At 40.3% G+C, this 21,586-nt stretch overlaps 1 protein-coding gene across 3 annotated transcripts; it reads right to left on the reverse strand.

The window, feature by feature from the left end:
- Window positions 1-2,933: 2,933 nt before the first annotated feature.
- On the reverse strand, window positions 2,934-20,226 carry LOC140487846 (uncharacterized). 3 transcript variants are annotated; one of them, XM_072587154.1, is made up of 7 exons: window positions 19,934-20,226; window positions 15,180-15,408; window positions 14,175-14,298; window positions 10,287-10,516; window positions 9,866-9,942; window positions 7,655-7,771; window positions 2,934-5,078 (listed from the first exon to the last, which is right to left on the reverse strand). In XM_072587154.1, the coding sequence occupies exons 2-7, from the start codon at window positions 15,399-15,401 to the stop codon at window positions 4,844-4,846; spliced, it is 1,005 nt and encodes a 334-aa protein (XP_072443255.1). In that variant the 5' UTR covers window positions 15,402-15,408; window positions 19,934-20,226; the 3' UTR covers window positions 2,934-4,843. The 3 variants fall into 3 exon arrangements, with proteins under 3 accessions (XP_072443255.1, XP_072443257.1, XP_072443256.1); XM_072587156.1 differs by lacking the exon at window positions 19,934-20,226 and adding an exon at window positions 18,698-19,886; XM_072587155.1 differs by lacking the exon at window positions 19,934-20,226 and adding an exon at window positions 16,696-18,682.
- Window positions 20,227-21,586: the final 1,360 nt, after the last annotated feature.

Below are 21,586 nucleotides of genomic sequence, written 5' to 3' on the forward strand. Positions count from 1 at the left end.
GGAATTGAACCCGGGTCTCTGGCGCTGTGAGGCAGCAGTGCTAACCACTGTGCCACCATGCCGTGATGCTACCACCTCCCATATGGCTGAGTGTGGGAAGCTATTGCAGGCATAATCCAGAAGATATTCAGGCCACTTTTGTTTCCTGTCAAGACGCAAGGTGTGCAAATGGTCATGCAGAGTTTGGTTCAATTGTTCACATTGACCATTACCCTCTTGGTAATCACGATCTGTGGGTTTTGGCTATGCATAGACTTTGCAAAGCTCCTGTAAGATCTTGCTCTCAAGGTTGCACCCCCTATGAATCCAACATGGACAATGACCAAAACAGACAAAACCTAGCACATATTAACTTTGTGGCTACAGGCATTTTGGATATTGTTGGGAATGGCCTGTGTGAACATGGTGAAGAGATCCATGTGTACGAGAACGAGCTCAATCCTATTACTATTGGGGTCAAGAACCATAAAATCCATTACAAAAGCCTCTAGAGTCTCATAGTGAACCGAACCGCTCACAATTTTAACAGTGGTCATTAATGTGAGCAGCCATCCTGGGTCAGTAACCATCATTGTCTATTCAGGTCAACTGTCTTTTCTAACACCATCTATTGTTGGAGTTACCAGCACAATTGCTCAAGCTCCTCTGCTCAGCTGATACCAACGCTTAACACTTTAGGCTGTCGAGAAGGATAAGTTGCTTCATCTCTCTCCCCTTGTCTAAACAAGCTGAAAGAGTAATCCATCCTCCCCCTGATTTTCTTCCAGAACTGCAATAGTTTCCATGTCTCAGGCTGGGTTTGTCAATGTTGGGTCTCCCAGTTACGTGTAGTCTTCTGAACTCCACATCAATCAGACAAAGCTGTCTGAGGTTCTACTTTGTCCAGCTGACCAGGGATGGGTTTTCTCCCCGGTCAGGCTTCTAAAGGCATCAGTATTTGCATTACTTCTGCCTGACCTGTACTGGATACAGAATCAAAATTGCACGGGTTCAGTGTCCATATCATTCCCAGCTTAGTGGATGTATTAAAGAGGGGGATGTTTTCTGTAAAAACTTCAAGCTCACTACCATCAAGAACATCTCTGAATTTCTGGGAAACAGCTCACCTCAAAGCTGGTAGTTTGAACTTCAAACTGGAATAATTCTCCATTTTCCTGTCATTTGGCTTGAGACTGACTAGCATACATGATAATCATTCCTTTCTACCTTTGAGCCTGTAACAGCACCGCTCCCAGGGCAAGAAAAATGGAGGCGGTTTCGGATGTGAAAAGGAGTTCAAACTCTGGGTAGCTAAGGACAGGTGATGAGACAAACTTCTGCTTGAAGATGAAAAATGAGTCTTCAGATGCTGGGGCCCAATTTCCTGTAAAGCTCAGTGAAGCATCATGCCTCATATATTCTTGCCCAACCACTCCTTCAGCATTCTGCAATTTCCTAGGGAAATTAAGGAGTGGGGCAGCTTGTTGCGCACAGCCTTGCACAAACTTTTATTGAAACCAGCTTGATCTCTTTCCAACTAGGCTGGGGTCACTTTTGTACTGTTTGGAAATTTCTCATTATCAGGAGTAATGCCTTCCTTGGTAACCAAATGTCCAAGGTACTGTACTTTTGTCCCGAGAAGTTGGCTTTAATTTGACTTTCCAAGTTAAAAAAGTGACAAGCAAGCTAAGAGTGCCTAGTCTTGCTAGGGTATCCTCAAATGTCAAACTGAAAATGAGTACATTTTTTAGAAAAATGAAGGGGACTGGAAATAAAGGTCGTCAAAAGTTTCAATCATCACATGCATGTAGGTGGCACAGGCATTGCTGAACACAGAATTCTCATGTATTTGTTAAGTCCCTGTATGGATTGCCACCTTTTCAATGTCTTGTTCAACAATTTGCAACTGGTTATAATTGTGAACCACATTAAGAGCTCGGAAATACTTTTTGCACCTTTGAAAATTTGCAAGCTTCCTCAATCCTAGGGAGATGGTAAGTATCTTTATGAATGTTTGCCTTGTGCCAGGTAATTGACACAAATCTTCACTTCTACATTTTTCTCCTTACAAGGACTATGGGGGAGGCACATGTACTGGACTATCAGATGACACCTCATTGCAGACTTCTGCTGGTAGTCCTGGCCTCCTCCTGTGAGGAGGTGGGATCCTCTGGAGTGGAACCTTTATTAAACGGTCATCTTTACTCACAATCCTGTGGGTTACTAGGTCATAATATTCAATGTTATCATATTTATTGAAAGTTACTTTGTATTTTCTGAGAGTAGATGCAGGATGCCTTGTGTGGATCTCCTGCAACTCAGCAATGTCCATGACAGTGGCATGTTTAAGGACACCTATGAATGTTCTAGGTTGGAGGTAAACATTTTTGTTGTTTAAACTTAGCAATCAGCACGGATATCCTACCACTTTCTCCCACAGTAACATGGTCACCCCCACTCAGAATCACACCAATTAGAGCTCTGCTACATGTGACACAAGATAATCTAGCAAAGTCTGATGTTGACTAATTACAATCAGCCTTCAAGAACAGTGATGGTGTGGGGCAGGCTAAATAGACAATCAGCCTGATTCCCTGTGACTCAAGCAGTGCTCAGGTACTGTACACGCAAATTGATCCTGTGTCCCATCTATTGATCACAATGGACTGCTCAACATACATGCTTTCCAAGGAGGCCTAGCTATCTCTCAACACATTTGACCCCAACATGGTTATTCTCAACTTCCTTACTTTCACTGGTGCATTGTTTGGGTCAGAAACTCCAAACTGTGAGAAGTATGATTGCAGGATGGATAGAGACGGCTTGATGTAACCACTCTCCTCCACATTTTGGTCAGGTACCTTTCCAACCTCGTCTGTTTTGACTTGATGCCTGTTCTGTGAAACCTTACTGACTACCCTAGAAACATAAAATTTAAACACATGACAAAATCATGAAGTAGGGCTCCTTTATTTGACTGGCATCATGCATTACAAGTGAAATCAAGGAGAAACAAGAAAGTATTTACACTATTTACATGGAATGAAGCCTGCAGTTTACACTGGGGTGAGGAATCCAGTCTCTGCTTCTTCGTCCCCCAAAGACACCTTTTCTGGAGAGGGTGTATTAGAGTGCTGCAGCTGCCCTCCATCATTGTCACCACCTGCTCCTGGAGATTCTGTTATGTTAAAAAAAAACTGAGCAATCTTTGAAATATGATGGAGGTGGTGAAACAGTTCTATAGTACATAGGTCTATGACCAAAACAAGTGAACTCTCAATACTGCGATAGTGCAGAGTGCATATCATATGTACATTAAAAACTGTACACTGCTGCACAGAAGTCTAACTAATTCAAATATATATAATGTTAAAATAACGATTTTTGTTCGATGATTAAATGAAATGCAAGACTGCAGAATATAAAGCAGGATTTTATCCATTCATTTAAAATAAACACTTTGGCATAAGCCCCCAGAATAAAAGTCATTAAAGCTTGCTTAGAAAATCCACAACCCATTTGTAAATCCTTCTAAAAACATCTACATTTATCCCTGATTTAATATATTGCTTAATACAAAAGGCAACTGCGCAAGACCTTTTATAGAACCTATCTCAAAGGCAACAGCTGAGATGTATAAATCCTTTAGAAATTTTTGCCTTATTCCCAAGAGTTTTTCAAGGCAAACAGTGAAAGAGAACATCTAAGAAGCACCTTTGAGACTGAAACAAGAAATGGAATGGGTTAGTCTGCTCGCCAAGGCATGAACTATAAGTGGACAATAAGTGCCTTGAATTATCCTGTTCCAATAGCCTCGTTGCTGTTTAACAATTACAGACAGCACAGGTCCTGGGAGAATGCCTTTGTTTTCACGTATTAGATGCTTCCCAGTTACAAATTAATACCCTAATTTATGTTGCACCTATCAAACACAATCCAGCAAATCAGAACTTCAGATAAATATGCAAATAGTTACAGATTAGCCCTCTTTAGTTTGAAAAGCTGTGAACAGAAAAATAGCACTTCTGGTATCATCACTGCATAAAAACCTCATTTGTTTTGTTTACAAAAGCATGGAAACGTTATTCCAAAAATTACAGTAAGTCAGAGAAACAAGAAATGGACCTACTGAATTTATGCATGGTTAATAGCTTATACCTACAATATGTTATAGAAATTTTTATCATTTCTGTAGGTAAACAGAAGGAAAATATTAAATGATGTTACTAAGCAGTATGGGGGCACAATTTGCATCACATTCTTCTGAGTTCATGCAAAAGGATTGCAGAAGTTAAGGCTAATAGGAGCTCTTCATATTGTGAAACCAGTGCTTTTCAAATTTGTCAAGGTTCCATGCTATTTAAAACACAGCAGCACGGTGATTGACTTTGCAAAATACGTTTGGAAGTACACTATTCTCAATTAAAAATAAAAACATTTTCTTCAACCTGTACATTTCTGGGTAATCGTGGGATGCCACATCTAAGATGTTCCTAATGTTAAAGTGATTTGTACCCAGTTACCTCAAAGAAGGTGGAACTCTCAAACAATGCAAGTATTGAATTAGGTAAAGTGCAATAATGTAAAGAGATTGTCCCACAAACTTGTTAATTTTGAGTTTTTCAAACAGAGTTGAAAAAAATGGAGGTGCAGATAGGAACAAGTGAATGAAATTATTTTGGTTGTCTGTTTAAAAAGTAGAGATTCTTTTTCCAAAATTTAGTTTTGGATCAGAAACACTTATTACTCTGCTGATCAGATCACATCTTCTTTACGTCAATATTTGATCAAGGTCAAACATTTGTAAGTTAAAACCCTTTCTTAAGAAAGAGTCTGAGCCAGAGATTTCAGTCACTCTTGGGAGTTAAGTTAGAGTTTCTCTCTCTCTCTCTCTCTCACATGGGCTTCCTGGAGGTGTGGCAAATCCAGAGCTCTCACTGTCACTGCTGGATGGTGATCGCGGAGCACTCTCAATCGGACTCTTTGTGTTGCGAAATTTATTCAACAATGTTGTATTAAAGGCAGATGCAGGAGAACACATTTTCCCTTCCTGTGCTTGCTGGCTTTTAGGGACTTTGGATGGTGTTCCACCTGGAGATCTACAAAAAGAGCAGGTAGGAGATTGCTCTTTAGTACAAACATAAGCATTTTATCATTTTTGTTACTAAAGAATGACATTAAAATGTTAACTTTGTGAGATCAACAGGCAGGTTAACCAAGTGGAGTTTAGTTGGTTAATTTTCCAATATATAACAAAATGAATTTACTGCGAGATTAAAGATAAAGTTTTACAGAAGCTGGAAATCAATGAAAGCAAAGTGCTGGAGACACTCAGCAGGCCCCACAACATTGCTGGAGAGAGAAACAGAGTTAACATTTGGTGTCCTGTAAGTCTTCTTCAGAACTCAAGTCATATTCAATTTGCAATGTTAACTATGTTTCCATCTCCACAGATGCTACCAGACCTGAGTTTCATCAGCACTTCTGTTTTTTTTAATGCTAGAGCACTTCATTTTAGAAATTAAATGCACAATCTTGATAATGATATGCAGTACTGTTGGTATAATGTAGTAGGAACTGAAGCAAAAGGTGATTATTGGAGGTGTTGCAGATGGAGTGTTCCACATTAAAGCAGACACTTTGAACTGTTTCTTATGTACATTTAGATCAATGTTTAGCAATTCTTACAACACTGAAAAGATAAAACTGTCAAATACTAAACACTGCTTTAAGATTATGTCACAAAAGTGCATACTCAATCAACCTGCAAATGTTCCTCATTTTCATCAAGAATAACCAACAATCACAAACCTAAATGAAAGTATTAAGATCTAGTTTTGTTAACAGCAAACAACTTTGAAATTACAGAAAATTGTGCAGCATTTAAGCATTGGGAATGATCTGACAACCCACTGTGCATGATGCTTGTTTACTTAGGTGGAAGTGTTCTTTTAAACCATAACGCACAGCAGCAGAATTGGGCCATTTGGCCCATCGAGTCTACTCTGCCATTCAACCGTGGCTGATATATTTCTCAACCCCATTCACGTCCTCCTCCCAATAAGCCTCGATCCACTTACCAAATAAAGTATCTACCTACCGTTGTCTTAAATAGTGATTTGGCCTACGCAGCCCTCTGTGGCAACGAGTTCCACAGATTCACCACCCTCGGGCTGAAGAAATTCCTCCTCATTACAGTTCTAAAGGGACACCCTTTCACTTTGAAGCAATGCCCTCAGATCCTAGTCTCTCCCTACGAGTGCAAACATCTTCACGTCCGTGCTATCCAGGCCTCTCATTATTCTGTAAGTTTCAATCAGATTCCCCCTCATCCTTCTAAATTCAGCTAAGACCCAGAAGTCCTCAACTGCTTTTCATGACAAACCCTTCATCTCCAGGATCATTCTTGTAGTTCTGCTTTGGATCCCCTCCAATGCCAGCACATCCTTCCTTGGATATGGAGCCCAAAACTGCTCAATATTCCAAATAAGGTCTAAGCTTATACAGCCTCAGCATTAGATTCCTGCTCTTGTATTCTAGCACTCATGAAATGGATGCTAATGTTTGCCTTCCTGACTGCCAAATGAACCTGTATGTTAACCTTAAGGGAATCCTGAACTAGGACTCCCAAGTCCCTGTGTTTCTAATTTCCAAAGCCTTTCCCCACTTAGAAAATAGACTATGCCTCTATTCTTTCTTCCAAAAGTGTGTGTAACTTACGACTTTCCCGCACTGTATTCCACCTGCCACTTCTGTGCCCACCCTCCTATCTGTCGCCTCCCTGTTTCCTCAACACTAACCTGCTCCTCTACCTATCTTGGAGTCATCTACAAACGTAGTAACAATGCCCTCAGTTCCTTCATCTAGATCATTAATGTACAATGTGAATAGTTGTGGTCCCAACACAAACTCTACTCGTCAGTGACTGCCATCCTGAAAAAGACCCTTTCCCTACTCTGCCAGGCAACCAATCCTCTATCCATGCCAACACCGTACCTTTAACACCATGGGCTCTTATCTTACTTAGGCTCATGTAGCATCTTGTCAAAGGCCTCTGGAAGTCCAAATAGATCACGTCCACTGGCTCTCCTTTGTCTAACGTGCTCATTATCTCCTCAAAGAATTCTAACAGATTTGTCAGGCATGACCTCCCTTTAACAAAGTTGTGCTGATTCAGTCCTATTTTGTCATGCTGTAATCTCATCCTCAATGACCTCTAAAATCTTACCAATGACTGAGGTCAAGTGACTGGCGTAGGTTTCCTGTCTTCTACCTCCCTCCCTTCTTAAACTGGAGCATTATATTATGTTTGATGTTACCCGACTCCATTTATGACTTTCTCAAACAATTTAGCTTTATTTGTATCTTTCCTAAATCTTTGTGACCTTCTCCTTCGAAGTGAACTCTGGTTCACATCAGAAACAAAAAACAACAAACATCTCTCTATGGAGACAAACAGCATAGTGATGTGCAAGAATTTAGTCCTTTCTACATAGCAGATAAAATGGAGATGTAAATATCAAGCATACAGCATTGGGAATGCCCTGAAAATCTTGGATTTATTTCCTGAGAAACGACTTCTGAAAATACCTTCTCAGAATCATTAATTAGAAAAACAGTAAAAACTGTCAGATCACTTCTGCAGGTAGACACTTTAACAAAGCTTTCGACATACCGATGGATGCCTGTTGAACGAAGTCTCTTGAAATGGTTTGCAGACAGCAGTTCAGAGTAGATATTTTGGATGGATTCAGTGCTTTTGTCATTCTCAGGAGCTCTCAGATCTGCAATACTAGATACACATCACTTATAAGGAAATTCATGAAGAGATTAAAAGCAGATCGTGATCAATGAAAGAAGTGTGATTGAATTCATTTGCAAAATCTAGATTTAGGTTTTTTTGTTTTGTACACGAGAGTGGTACCTTTCCTATTTAGACTACCAGTGTCTGTAGCAAGAATTTCCAGACTTGCCAGACATAAGAGTAAAGTTTCTTCAACAATGTGTGTGTTAGCCCAAATGAAAATGAATGAACATTTTGTGCTGCACTTCCTTCGCCCTCCAATGAATTTCTACCCAGTACTCCCAAATAACTGCTCAGTTAAAGTCTTAATCATCCTTATTATGTGAACTTAGACCTCATTTATGGTATTGGGAATTTTAGTCTGTGTTACATTGTGGAACTGCCTCTATTTATTATCAATGGTAAATTCCAGAAGAAAATTTTTTGAGATCTCACTAGAAAAACCAAATCAAGAAGCAGATTAATATAACCTTTAAATGCATTAAAGAGTTCATATCACACCGTGGCCTAAGAGTCCATTTTGAAGCAGTAACTAATATATAGAATGTACAGTAACAAGTGGTATACATATTTAGGCAAACACATCAGTTCTTTTTTAAAATTCATTCATAGGATGAGGCTATGCTGGCACTGATTGCCCAGAGTGCAGTTAAGAGTCAATTACATTGCTGGGGGTGTAGAGTTTAGACCAGGTAAGGATGGCAGTTTCCCTGCCTAAAGGGCCTGATAATCAATGGATTCATGGTCATTAAACTCTTAATTCCAGACTTTTTATTGAATTCAAATTTCACCAATTTCGATGATGAGATTTGATACCTGCTCCCCAGAACAGAATAACAGTCCAGCGATAGTGCAGTCTATTCTGATATAACGCGATAGTTGCATTCCCGTGCAATCTCTCATTATAAGAAAATCGCACAGTAGCTGTGACATTTAAACTAATGGGGCTGGAATTAAGTTCTAACCAATACAGGTAAGAAAACATCGCGTTCTACAAATAACGGTCGAAATTCTTCAATCACGCTAAAGCTAATTTGCATTGAAGAAACACTTGTTATAGCAGAACTCACTAGGCTATTGCCTCGCCATATACTATATTCTTCCTTATATCCTTTTTTCTCGGTTAACACTGGAACGTTTGATCTCAAATAAGTTGACATGCTTGCAAAGTAGATCTAACCACATGTAACCACACCCTCAAATCTTTTCAAGGAGTTTTGTCCTTCTATTTTAGGATAATACTTATTCAGACTGTTGAATACTTAATACAATGTTTTAAAACCACAGAGCAAAGAAGAAACTGAATCTATTTTCCTTTCTGTAACCTTCCCGAAATCCTTTCACTAAAACAACCACCTTATTGCCTATTGAACCCAAAATAGAGTACCAAGATGTCTTACTTGATATCTGGAAAATATGGAGATAATAAATGCTGCACATAGTTTTTTTTATATTAGATTACCTACAGTATGGAAACAGGCCCTTCGGCCCAACAAGTCCACACCGCCCCGCCGAAGCGCAACCCACCCATACCCCTACATCTACATCTACATCTACCCCTTACCTAACACTACGGGCAATTTAGCATGGCCAATTCACCTGACCTGCACATCTTTGGACTGTGGGAGGAAACTGGAGCACCCGGAGGAAACCCACGCAGACACGGGGAGAACGTGCAAACTCCACACAGTCAGTCGCCTGAGGCGGGACACAAGAGTAAAGTTGTCAATGCCGTGTTGTGCACACCTATACAGTTCACAAACTGTAAGGTGTATGGCTTTCTTTTACCTCACAACTTTGTATACCAAGCTCCCTCCTACTTTCCATTTGATGATATCTTCTTTCTCCATCACCAGCAGCACCCACAACCTTACTGTCACACCCAGTTGAGATTATAAGGAAGTGGGATCCAGGGTGCAGCTCTCAGTCAAAAATACTAGATGCCCGCATTTATTACACAACAAACTAACATATCTAACCACCAGGCAGACTGAGCAGGATTGAGAAATGCTATCAAAAGTCAGGATTAAATTCTAAATTTTAAACAGTATGCTTCAAATTTTAAAAATCCCATCTCCTCACCTTTTACAGCGTCGGTTGAGTCTGGCCAGTCCATAGCTCTCCAACAGAGCTGGAGTTGCCAAAACCTTTGCTTCACTCTGCAAGATAGAATACAGACCTCAAATTTCCATTACTCCAGTCAGCTGCATCATTCCCTACGTTACAACAGTGACTACACTTTCAAAAATACTTTGTGCATTTGTAAAGTGCACAGAGGCTTACTGAAGTTGTAAGAGACGTTATCCAGATACAATTCTTTCTTATCTTTTATAAGTGAAAAACCCAGACCTTCCTTTCTCCATCTGAATTTGTACGCTGATCTCCCTTGCACCTTTCATTCGGTGATATTTTCTTTCTGAAGCCGAGCAGTCAGCAGTGCCCACAAACAAGTAGGTATCCAGCTTATCCTCTAGCCATACTTCCTTTGAAGCTGATTACTTACTGTGTGACGATTCCACTCGTCTTTCAGAGGAGTTTTAAGAGCTGGATTACTGGGACCTGGAAGAGGTGGTGGTGGTGGAGGTGGAGGTGGAGGTGGTGGTGGTGGTGGAGGTGGTGGAATGGCAGTGACAGAAGGTAGTGTAGAATCTTCACTGGTAGAAACCTCACCCTGCCCCCTCCGTCTCTTTTCAGCTAGTCGCTTGGAGGTCCTTTGTGCACTTCCTTTAGCCTCTAGAAAGCACAAATGTAACAAAGAACACAAAATCTTAAATGAACCATGTTATGTGGGCAGCTTGATTTCCATAGAACACAAACTGAAACCAGCACAGCAATGGACTATTTCTTTCCCCAAGTGTCTTACATCATACAGATTTAATCAGAAAGTCAGATTTAATCATGACAAAATTCTTCTAAATTCTTGCCAAATGCTGAAGGTCATTACATATTCTTAAGGTAGACGTAGCTAGATTCTTGAACAATTATGGAGTCAATAATTATTGGGAGACGGTAGAAAAGTGGAGTTGAGGCTTCAATCAAATCAATCAGAATCGTATTGAATGGCAAAGCAGACTAAAAGGGTGGAATTGCTTACTCCTGCTCCTAATTAGTATACTCATTTGTAATGGCTACTTTTTTTTTTAACGTTTCAGAAGATATGCCAAGGTACTATAAAAATCTAAGAAAAAATGAAATCAAGTCTGTACTAGCAGCATATCATACCAGGAAACTACACATTTTGGTGACTAATTATCTTAGTACTACTCTTGTTAATGTCCAATGGCAAAAAAATGTTTCAAACTGCATCAACGTTGAAGCCAAATTAACTACAATTTATGATATTGCAAGCTACAAAACTCTGCATTTTGGAAATGTGTCCAAGTTGGAACAAGCCAAGTTTGAAATAGTGCAGGCTGTTAAACTAGTGTACTACTTGAAGAAGTGTTTCAATATTTCCTTTGTTTCCATTCCCTGCAGTGCAGAGCAAAAGATGATGCAAAACCTGGCAAATCCACTAATAACAGCAAGTGATATGATATATCCAACCTCGCCTAGCTCCTTTATCGCTATCAACACCAACCCCACCACTTTGCAATTAGCAAATGACACTTGCTCACCAAGAGGCAAGCAAGAAATCTCTTCCCAAATACAAGATCTCTCCAAAATGCAATAATTTAATTGAGATTGAGGGAAGAGAACACAGTTACAATAGGTGTAATATAACATATAGCCAACAATGCTTAAAATAATCACATGGAATAGGATTTTCTACTTTACTGCACTCTCACTCACAAAACCTATTGAATCATCTTGAACTGGAGGTAAGATTAACTAAAACAGTAAGATTTGACACTGGACACAGTTCAGATTTAACATTCATTCAAAGGCAAAAAGAAAATTGTATTCGATCTTTTTACAACTCTTCTGTCATTCATAACTCCTCCAGTGACATCTTTGGTTTCATTTGTACGATTACCACTCATTTAGCCTGTACGATTAACCTTCTGTTATTTAACCTATTTTCTTCTCTTCATCCATTCAGACCTTCCTTTTTCTGTTCTGCTTCCACCCTCTTCCTAACCTTTCCAAGTTCTAATGAAGAAGTTGGGAAAAAGAGAGAGTCAAACAGTCAGGGCAGGCAGGAACAAAACAGAGAACAAGGTAGGACTGATAAAGTAAACTGCATTACTTCAATGCAGGAAGCTTGACAGGGAAGGCAGATGAACGCAGGGCATGGTTAGGAACATGGGACTGGGATATCATAGCAATTACAGAAACGTGGCTCAGGAATTGTCAGCTTAATGTTCCAGGATACAAATGGTTAGGGAGGGGGTGCTGAGAATAAGGGGAGTGGTGTTTTTGATAAAAAGATAGCATTACTACTGTACTTAGGGAGGATATTCCTCGGAATACATCCAGGGAAGATATTTTGGTGTAACTGATAAGAAAGGGATGATCACTTTATTGGGATTGTATAATAGACCCCCAAATAGTCAGCAGGAAATTGAGAAACAAATTTGTAAGGAGGTCTCAGTTATCTGTAAGAATAATAGGGTGGTTATGGTAGGGGATTTTAACTTTCCAAACATGGACTGGGACTGCCATAGTGTTAAGGGTTTAGATGGAGAGGAATTTGTTAGGTTTGTACAAGAACATTTTCTGATTCCGCATGTGGATGTACGTAATAGAGAAGGTGCAAAACCTGACCTACTCTTGGGAAATAAGGCAGGGCAGGTGACTGAGGTATCAGTGGGGGAGAACTTTGTGGTTGGCGACCATAATTCTATTAGCTTTAAAATAGTGATGGTAAAGGATAGACCAGATCTAAAAGTTGAAGTTCTAAATTGGAGGAAGGACAATTTTGACGGTATTAGGCACGTAATGGGACGGCTGGAAAATGGGAAGCCTTCATGAATGAGATAACAAGATTCCAGAGACAGTTTATTCCTGTTGGGGTGAAAGGAATGGCTGGTAGGTGTAGGGAATGTTGGATGACTAAAGAAATTGTGGTTTTGGTTAAGAAAAAGCAAGCATGTGTCAGGTATAGACAGGATAGATCAAGTGAATCCTTAGAAGAGTATAAAGGCAGGAGGAGTATACTTAATAGGGAAATCAGCCGAGCCAAAATGGAATATGAGATAGCTTTAGCAAATAGAATCAAGGAGAATCCAAAGGTATTTTACAAATACATTAGGGTCAAAAGGGTAACAAGGGAGAGAACAGGGCCCCTCAAAGATCAAGCAAGGCAGCCTATTGTGTAGCCACAGGAGATGGGGCAGACTCTAAACAAGTATTTTGCATCAGTGTTTACTGTGGAGAAGGACATGGACAATATAGAATGTGGGGAAACAGATGGTGACATCTGAAAAATGTCCATATTACAGAAGTGGTGCTGCTGGATGTCTTGAAGCGCATAAAAGTTTGCAGATGATATCAAAATTGGAGGTGCAGTGGACAGCAAAGAAGATTACCTGAGAGTACAATGGGATCTTGATCAGGCAGGCCAATGGGCTGGGGAGTGGCAGATGGAGTTTAATCTAGATAAATGTGAGGTGCTGCATTTTGGAAAGGCAAATCAGAGCAGGACTTATATACTTAATGGTAAGGTCCTAGAAAGTGTGGCTGAACAAAGAGACCTTAAAAGTGAAGTCATAGGCAGAAGGCATTTGGTGTGCTTTCCTTTAATGTCACAGCACTGATTATTAGAGTTGGGAGGTCATACTGCAAGTGTACAGGACATTGGTTAGGCCACTTTTGGAATATTGCATGCAATTCTGGTCTCCCTCCTGTCCAAAGGATGTTGTGAAACTTGAAAGGGTTCAGAAAAGATTTACAAGGATGGGATTTGGGCAACATCATTCCAGGGTCTACAAATCCTGCTCAGAGAAAGTGGCACTATCCATTAAACCAAAAGACCTCCTCAAATTGATATGGACTGTACAAATATTCAATAAAAACATGGCTATATATAACATTCAGAAAATCATTCTAAATATTACTCTACTCACTTCTAAACTGAAAACCAGCACTGTTGTGACAAACATCCCACACCTCTGCATTCTGGATATCTGTCTGGACCAAATAGCTGCATGCTTGGTCCACAAAAGAATACCTTCTGGGTAATATTGCAGTCCAAGATAACCTACAGCATGCTAACTCAGCTGTGCTCCCACGTTCACAAATTCCTCATTACCACATACAGTAGTTGGATCGCACAGTTAGAACTTGTCGATTTCAAATGAACAAGTAACAAGTCGAAATGTCAAATGCAAGAGAAACCACTCACACCACCTCAAAACACACAGCAGTTGCCTCATAATTGCCTATCCAACTCCTCATTCAACCAGCACCAATTGTATGTTTGGGTCTGTTTTAAAAATGGTGGTCTTACCACAAGCATACACGTGAACTTTTCTCATCTCGTCCTTCATGTTTTGGAGTCTTTCTTGTAATTCATCCAATCCAACAGCATTGCAGCGGTTCAGCCGACCATCTACAGCTGTGAAAAATTTAGCCTGCAAAGATAATGCTCATATGTACCAAACATTGTCTTGACCAGACTCAAAATTTGGTGCTTTAAAGGTAACAGTTTAGCTTTTATTTTTTGCACATCGACACACAAAGGGAGCAGCTAAATTTTATGCAATAATGTCAAAACAAATCTGGACTCAACATCTGGCTTTGACAGCATGACCTCAGCAAACCCTTGTTCTTAAAATGTTCTTTTATATATAATCGTGCTCTCATATCAGTTGCTTCCCTAGTCCACAGCTCCACCTAACAGTAAATAGCATAAACTGCAATAACAGGGAAGGAAGCTACTGATAACATCTAGCCCTACAAACGTCTTGCGTTTTCTAGCAATTCATCCCACTTCTAAGTAATCTGAAATAGGTGTCTGTGTTCTTGCAATTGGCTGCTACACATCGATTAGTGTTGCATGAAATAACTTGACTCATCACTGGCAGCAAAATCAACCAAAATTGAAGACCGGATAAAACAACTTGCATTTTGGTAAAAGATGAACCATAGAGTAGAATCCCTACAGTATGGAAACAGGCCCTTCGGCCCAACAAGTCCACACCAACTCTCTGACGAGTGTCCCACCCAGTCCCATTCCCTTACCCTATTACTCTACATTTCCCATAACTAATGCACCTAATCTGTACATCCCTGAACACTATGTGAAATTGAGCATAGCCAATTCACCTAACCTGCACACCTTTGGACTGTCAGAGGAAACTGGAACACCCAGAGGAAACCCACGCAGACATGGGGAGAATGTGCAAACTCCATAGTCGCCCGAGGCTAGAATTGATTCCGGGTCCTTGGTGCTGTGAGGCAGCAGTGCTAACCACTGAGCCACCGTGCCACCTAGTTTGTAGGCTTATAGTACCTTAATAAAGGATTTCAACCCAGCTTTTTCAAGTTCAGCCTGTTTTCGTTTGCGCACCACTCTCTCACACTGTGATGGGTTCTGATCCATAGTGCGAAATAAGTCTTGCAGTGCTTTTTCTGTATAGGTCAGGGCTTCGGACTCAAATTCTTCTTTGGTTAAGCGTCTACAGAACATCTTGCTCATAGGATATTCTTGATCAAATTCCTCTAGCGTTTCCATCTCAACTCTGGATCAGGAAAACAAACATGATTTACTTATCAATTTATTTTACTCAAGCACAGATACACATTTCTCTTTTATAGGATATCGTTTGGCCAGATGATAAAATTGAGAAGCATGCCAACACATTAGACTAGAACAGATTTTGTTGTAGTGGGGTGGGGGTTGGAGACAGTATGGGCAAAGATTCACCATTCTGTCGTGACTTCTTTATACATGGAGTGAAATTACTCCCACAAATTGCAGAACTCTGACCTTTACGTGTGAAACAGTTATTCAGATGAAAGTGGCAAAATGTGTCTCATTGTTTGCTGGTACAAAGCAAGTCTCAGAGCATTTATAAAGGGGAATAGGGACTGCTATGTGGTCAGTAATGGAACAAACAGAAGAGCTTTCATACAGAAAATAAGGGGATTCAGAGGAGACCAAGGCTAAGTCAAGGATAGACATCCGGGAAGTTTCTGAAGGCAAAAATCAAAAGCTATTTTGGAAGAAAATTTGAAAGGGAACGTGGTGGCTGAAAGATCAATCTCCAACTGAGGGGCAAAGAAACAACCATCAAAAGAACTAAAGGTGTAGATTTCAACTTGTGGCCAGAAAAAAAAAGTGCCATCAGATCTGAGGGGCAACGTGATGGAAGCTTGTACATATGAGTGACCACAAAAGTGACAGGTTAGCAGGTCTTTTGTGTGGGCAAGCCCTTGGGTAACAGGTTCTTGATTAGTTGGAATTATGAACAAATTTGATCGAAGTTGAAGACAATATAGGTGGATGGAATGCAGGCAGAGAGAGTGTGGAAACTTTGTAAAATGTAATTTATTGAAGTTATTCCAAGTTGTTAACAGAGTGATAATCAAAACACTTATGCTGGACTGCACAATTTGATTTACCAATGCCAAAAAAGGGTAGAACAATAAACTTTATGTTGTAGACTGAATTCCCTTGACTAGGAAAATAGTAATTGAGATTTCAAATTAAACTAAACATGTCTGAGCAATGCATACTTGGGAGCACACAGGGTTACCAGTAATAAACCATGACATTGTTTGCAAGACATAAAATATCACAACAATTCAAATGGTGAGAACATATATTCACGAAGTTGCAAAGTTTAATATTAAAAATGTAGAAGGAAGGATGGGATTTTAAATTAAAATTAAGATTAAAAACGTTTAACTGGGATTGTATGTTGACAAATTCAGGTTTATAATGCAGGCTTTGCAAATGCTGGAGGTACTTCAGAATCTCAAGAGAGATCTTAGATAGAATTAAGAGTCAAGAAAACAAAAGGCACCTGGAAGGCAGTTCTGATGGCTATGACCTCTGAAGGCTGACTGGTGGCACATTAGAAGAGGCAATCTGAAATGGGAAGATTAGCTGGCAAGAGAAAATGTACTGTCAATGAATCTAGCATCTCCTTAACTTACTGTCTGCCTCTGCAACATAGAATGCCAATCAAGAGCGGACTCCTGGGTCACACAGTGATGGTTAACACAGATATGACCATCATGACTCAAAAGCATAATCTTACAAAATGGAAGACACCAGCAACTACATACCCTTTATACTCAGAATGAACTAAACAGACATCAGTGAGATGAAATACCTTCCATCACTGCCAGCTTATGTCAAATAAGGATTCTGACTCAATATCAGATTCACCTTGCTGCTAACCCAGGCTTCCTCCTGAAGGATGACAGGAAAAATAAGACTGCAAGATTACTTGAAAGTTTTCAACAGTAATTTCTTTCCTGGAGCAGCAAAATCAGTAGTCAAGTTCTTTTTCAGTGTTTCTATATGGGATACACTGCATATAGTTTCTGTAAATATTTTAAAAAGGAGAGTTAACAATGTAAGCTTTGGTGCTACAGAAAGTCAGACTGGAGAATTAATAATGGAAAATATCTGCCTTCACTATAGAGGATACAAGTAACATCTCAGAAGCAGCAATAAATCAGGAAATGGAAGGGAATGAAGAACACAGATAAATCACAATCATCAGAGAAGTGATACTGAGTAAATTATTGGGACTGTGGGCGTGTATGTGCTCAGGTTCTGATGGTCTTTACTCTAGGATTTTAAAAGAATTAGCTAGCAGGATAGTTTATGTATTCATTTTCATTATTCAAAACTCCCTTGATTCAAGGACAGTCCCACTAGTTTGAAAGAGTGAATATAACTCCTTTATTCAAAAAGGGAGGGTGGCAGAAAGCAGGAAACTACAGGCCAGTTAGTATAACGCCTGTCATCAAGAGAATGTTAGAAATTGTTATTAAATAAGTTATAGCAGAGCACTTGGAAAGTTTAAAGATATTTAGGCAGAATCGACATGGTTTTGTGAAAGGGAAGTACTGCTTCACCAATGTATTGGAGTTCTCTGAAGTTGTAACAAGTGCTGTGGATAAGAGAACTAGAGGATATAAGGTACTTAGATTTCTCGAAAGCATTTAATCAGGTGCTGCAACAAAAGTGATCATAGAAAATCAAAGCTCACGCTGTTGGTAGTAACAAGTGACATGAAAAGAAATTTGCCATGCCAACAGGAAGCAGAGAATAGCTGCAAATTAATCTTTTTCAGGTTGGGAAGATGTAGCAAGTGATGTGCCAAAAGAATGATCTCAACTGTTTACAATTTATACAAGTTATTTACAGGAAGGTATAAATGGTATGGTACCAAATTTGCTAACTATACAAAGATAGGTAGGAAACCAAATTTCAGACAAAAGGAGTTACAGAAAGATATTGATATGTTAAGCGACCAGGTAAAGATGTGGCAAATGAAGAATAATGTGGGAAAACATGAAATAGTCTATTTTGACAGAAAGAATTTAAAAGGTTAGCTAAACAGCGAGAGATTGCAGAGTGATCTTGGTGCCCGTATGCATGGAATCATACAGCTCAGAAACAGATCTTTCGGTCCAATTCCTCTATGTTGACCAGACTTTCCAATCTGACAGAGTGCCATTTGCCAGCATTTGGTCCATATCCCTCTGAACCGTTCCTATTCATGTACCCAACTCAGATGCCTTTTAAATGTTGTAATTGTCCCTGCCTCCTCTGGCAGTATGTTCCAATATACACACGATTCTCTGCATGAAAAAGTTGCCCCTCTGGTCCCACTTAAACCTTCCTCTCTCACCTTAAACATATGCCTTCTAGTTTTGGATTCCCTTATTCTGGGAAAAAGACTTTGGCTATTCACCCTATCCATGATTTTGTAAACCTCTGTAAGGTCACCCCTTAGCCTCTGATGCTCCAAGGTAAAACAAAAAGTGCCACAGCCTAGTTAGTCTCACCTTGTTGCTCAAACTCTCCAATCCCAGCAACAGCCTTGTAAATCTTTTCTGAACCTTTCAAATTTCACAACATCTTTCCTGTAGTAGGGAGACCAGAATTGAATGCAGAATTCTAAAAGTGGCCTCATCGATGTCTTGTACAGCTGCAACATGCATGAATCGGAAAAAGCTAATGCGTAGGTCCAGCAAGCAATTACAAAAGTTAATACAATATCATTATTTATCATGGGAGAACTGAATACAAAAACAGGGAGGTTCTGCTTCAGTTAGATAAGTATCTGGTAAAACCATATCTGAAGTACTCTGCACAGGATTGGCCTGGTTATTTATGGAAGAATATAAATGCAGAGCAGACAATTCAGACGATTATGGCACCTGGCACAGGAGAGTTGTTTACAAGAAAAGGTTGGATAAGTTAGGCTTGCATCCACTGAAGTTTAGAAGAACAAGTGGTGATTTGATCAAAACATAGAAAATCCTCAAGTCTTGACAGAGCAGATGCTTCCTCTTTATGGCAGGGTGGGGAGCAGTCACTGTTTTAAAAATAAATAGGAGCGACCGATTTAAAACAGAAATTCGGTGCTCTTTAAAATTTCTTTCAGAGGATTTTGAGTTTTTGAAAATTTCTTCCTGAAAAGCAGAATCTTGAATATTTTAAGGCTGAGATAAATTAATTTTTGACAAGAAATGGCTGAAAGGATTTTGGGGTAAACGGGAAGGTGGATTTGCGGCTACAAGCAGATCAATCATGATCTTTGAAGAGAAATCAAGAGTTAACGTTTCGGGGCTGGTGGTCCTGAATCAGAACTGGAGCCGAAACGTTAATTCTAATTTCTCTGCACAGATGCTTTCAGACCTGTTGAGCTTTTCCAGCTGTTTCTAGTTTACACCGTCCGCAGTTCTTTCGGTTTCAATCATGACCTTATTGGTCTGCATGCGTGATAACGCTGTAACTGTATGTGCTCTTGCAGATATTTCAATTCAGAAGCTTTGCTGCATAAGTACACAGCAAGGCACAGATAAATATATCACAGCTCAAACAGTGGCGTTCCGAGTCATCCTGAGGATAGTATCAGGATTACATTTCTGGAGCACACAGGCACTTTCTGGCTTTCTCTGCTGTGGTGAGAAAACTCCTCAAAGCGGTTACTATCACAACCGGCCCGACCAAACAGGAAGTCAGGGGCCTGATCGCCACCAGCTTCACCGACCCCCCAGGACAGGTCCGGTCATCACCTCAATAGGGAGCGACAAGGCCCCGGGCCTCGGGCTCTCCTCCCGCTCGGACAAGGCCCCGGGCTCTCCTCCCGCTCGGACAAGGCCCCGGGCTCTCCTCCCTCTCGGACAAGGCCCCGGGCCTCGGGCTCTCCTCCCACTCGGACAAGGCCCCGGGCTCTTCTCTCACTCGGACGTTCTCGAACCTTTTTCCGTTTTCTTCAAAGCCCAGAATCAAATCTCCCGCCTCACACAACAAATCAATAGGATTTGATTAGAAAACCGACGGACCAATCATAGTTGGACAGAAACACACCCACCAATAGAAAAACGGTTTGTGGTGAGGTCCTCAATGCGGGGCGTGGACCCCACCGGCCGGCCATCTTGGTGAGGTCAAACTGCCCCGCCCCTCTCTCACAGAGTGGTCACCACCTTTTTTAGGTTACATTACATTACAGTGTGGAAACAGGCCCTTCGGCCCAACAAATCTACACCGACCCGCCGAAGCGTAACCCACCCATTCCCCTACATTTACCCCTTTTACCTAACACTACGGGCAATTTAGCATAGCCAATTCACCTGACCTGTAAACATTAAATTAAAAAAATCACACAACACCAGGTTATAGCGAGTTTAGAGAAGATTTGTAGCTCAGGTTGAAGTTCTGGAGGTCGGTGGAAGGTTCGTTTTCACACAACACCAGGTTTTAGCCCAACAGGTTTATTTGGAAGCACTCGCTTTCGGAGCGCTGCTCCTCATAAACTTGTTGGACTATAAGCGGGTGTTGTGAGATTTTTTTAACTTCGTACACCCAGGCCCAACACCAGCATCTCCAAAGCATGGGACCATTAACAGTCTCTCTCTGTACAGATGATGCTACACCGATGTATCACATCAGCGTAGGTCCTATGATCCTACCCCACTAGCTACCTCACGAGGAGCAATGCTCAGAAAACCAGATAAACCTGTTGGACTATGAGTTGGAGATGCCGGTGTTGGACTGGGATGTACAAAGTTAAAAATCTCACAACACCAGTTTATAGTCCAACAGGTTTAATTGGAAGCACACTAGCTTTCGGAGCGATGCTCCTTCATCGGGTGGTAGTGGAGGGTTCAATTCTAACACACAGAATTTATAGCAAAAATTTACAAAAGTTGCATTCTTGGGTTAGCTGTTAACAATGGTGATAGCTAACCCTTGAATGCAACTTTTTTTAAAAAAAGGTTTTGTAATTTACACATGAAAGAAGTGAAACTATCACGGTATTCTAACAGATGAAAGGTTTAACAGACAATCAATTTTTCAATGTATAATTTCAGTTACATCATACTAAATTTTTGCTATAAATTCTGTGTTCGGGTTGAGCCCTTCACTACCACCCGATGAAGGAGCGATGCTCCGAAAGCTAGTGTGCTTCCAATTAAGCGTGTTGGACTATAACCTGTTGTTGTGATTTTAAACTGGTATCGTAAGATTTTTAACATTAAACAAATGAGCATTACCACCTAGTCTCCCCCCTCCCCCATATCTTTTAAACATCAATCACCCAATACTTTTGAATGCTTTAATTGAATCGGTTTCTACTAGATATCCATGTAGAGCTGCTCATACTCTTAATAATGGTCTGTGATTACTGTGAGTATTTTTTCTCATACCACCCTTATTTTGCAAAT

This window comes from Chiloscyllium punctatum, chromosome 17, assembly GCF_047496795.1.
Source record: "Chiloscyllium punctatum isolate Juve2018m chromosome 17, sChiPun1.3, whole genome shotgun sequence".
Taxonomy (NCBI): Eukaryota; Metazoa; Chordata; class Chondrichthyes; order Orectolobiformes; family Hemiscylliidae; genus Chiloscyllium; species Chiloscyllium punctatum.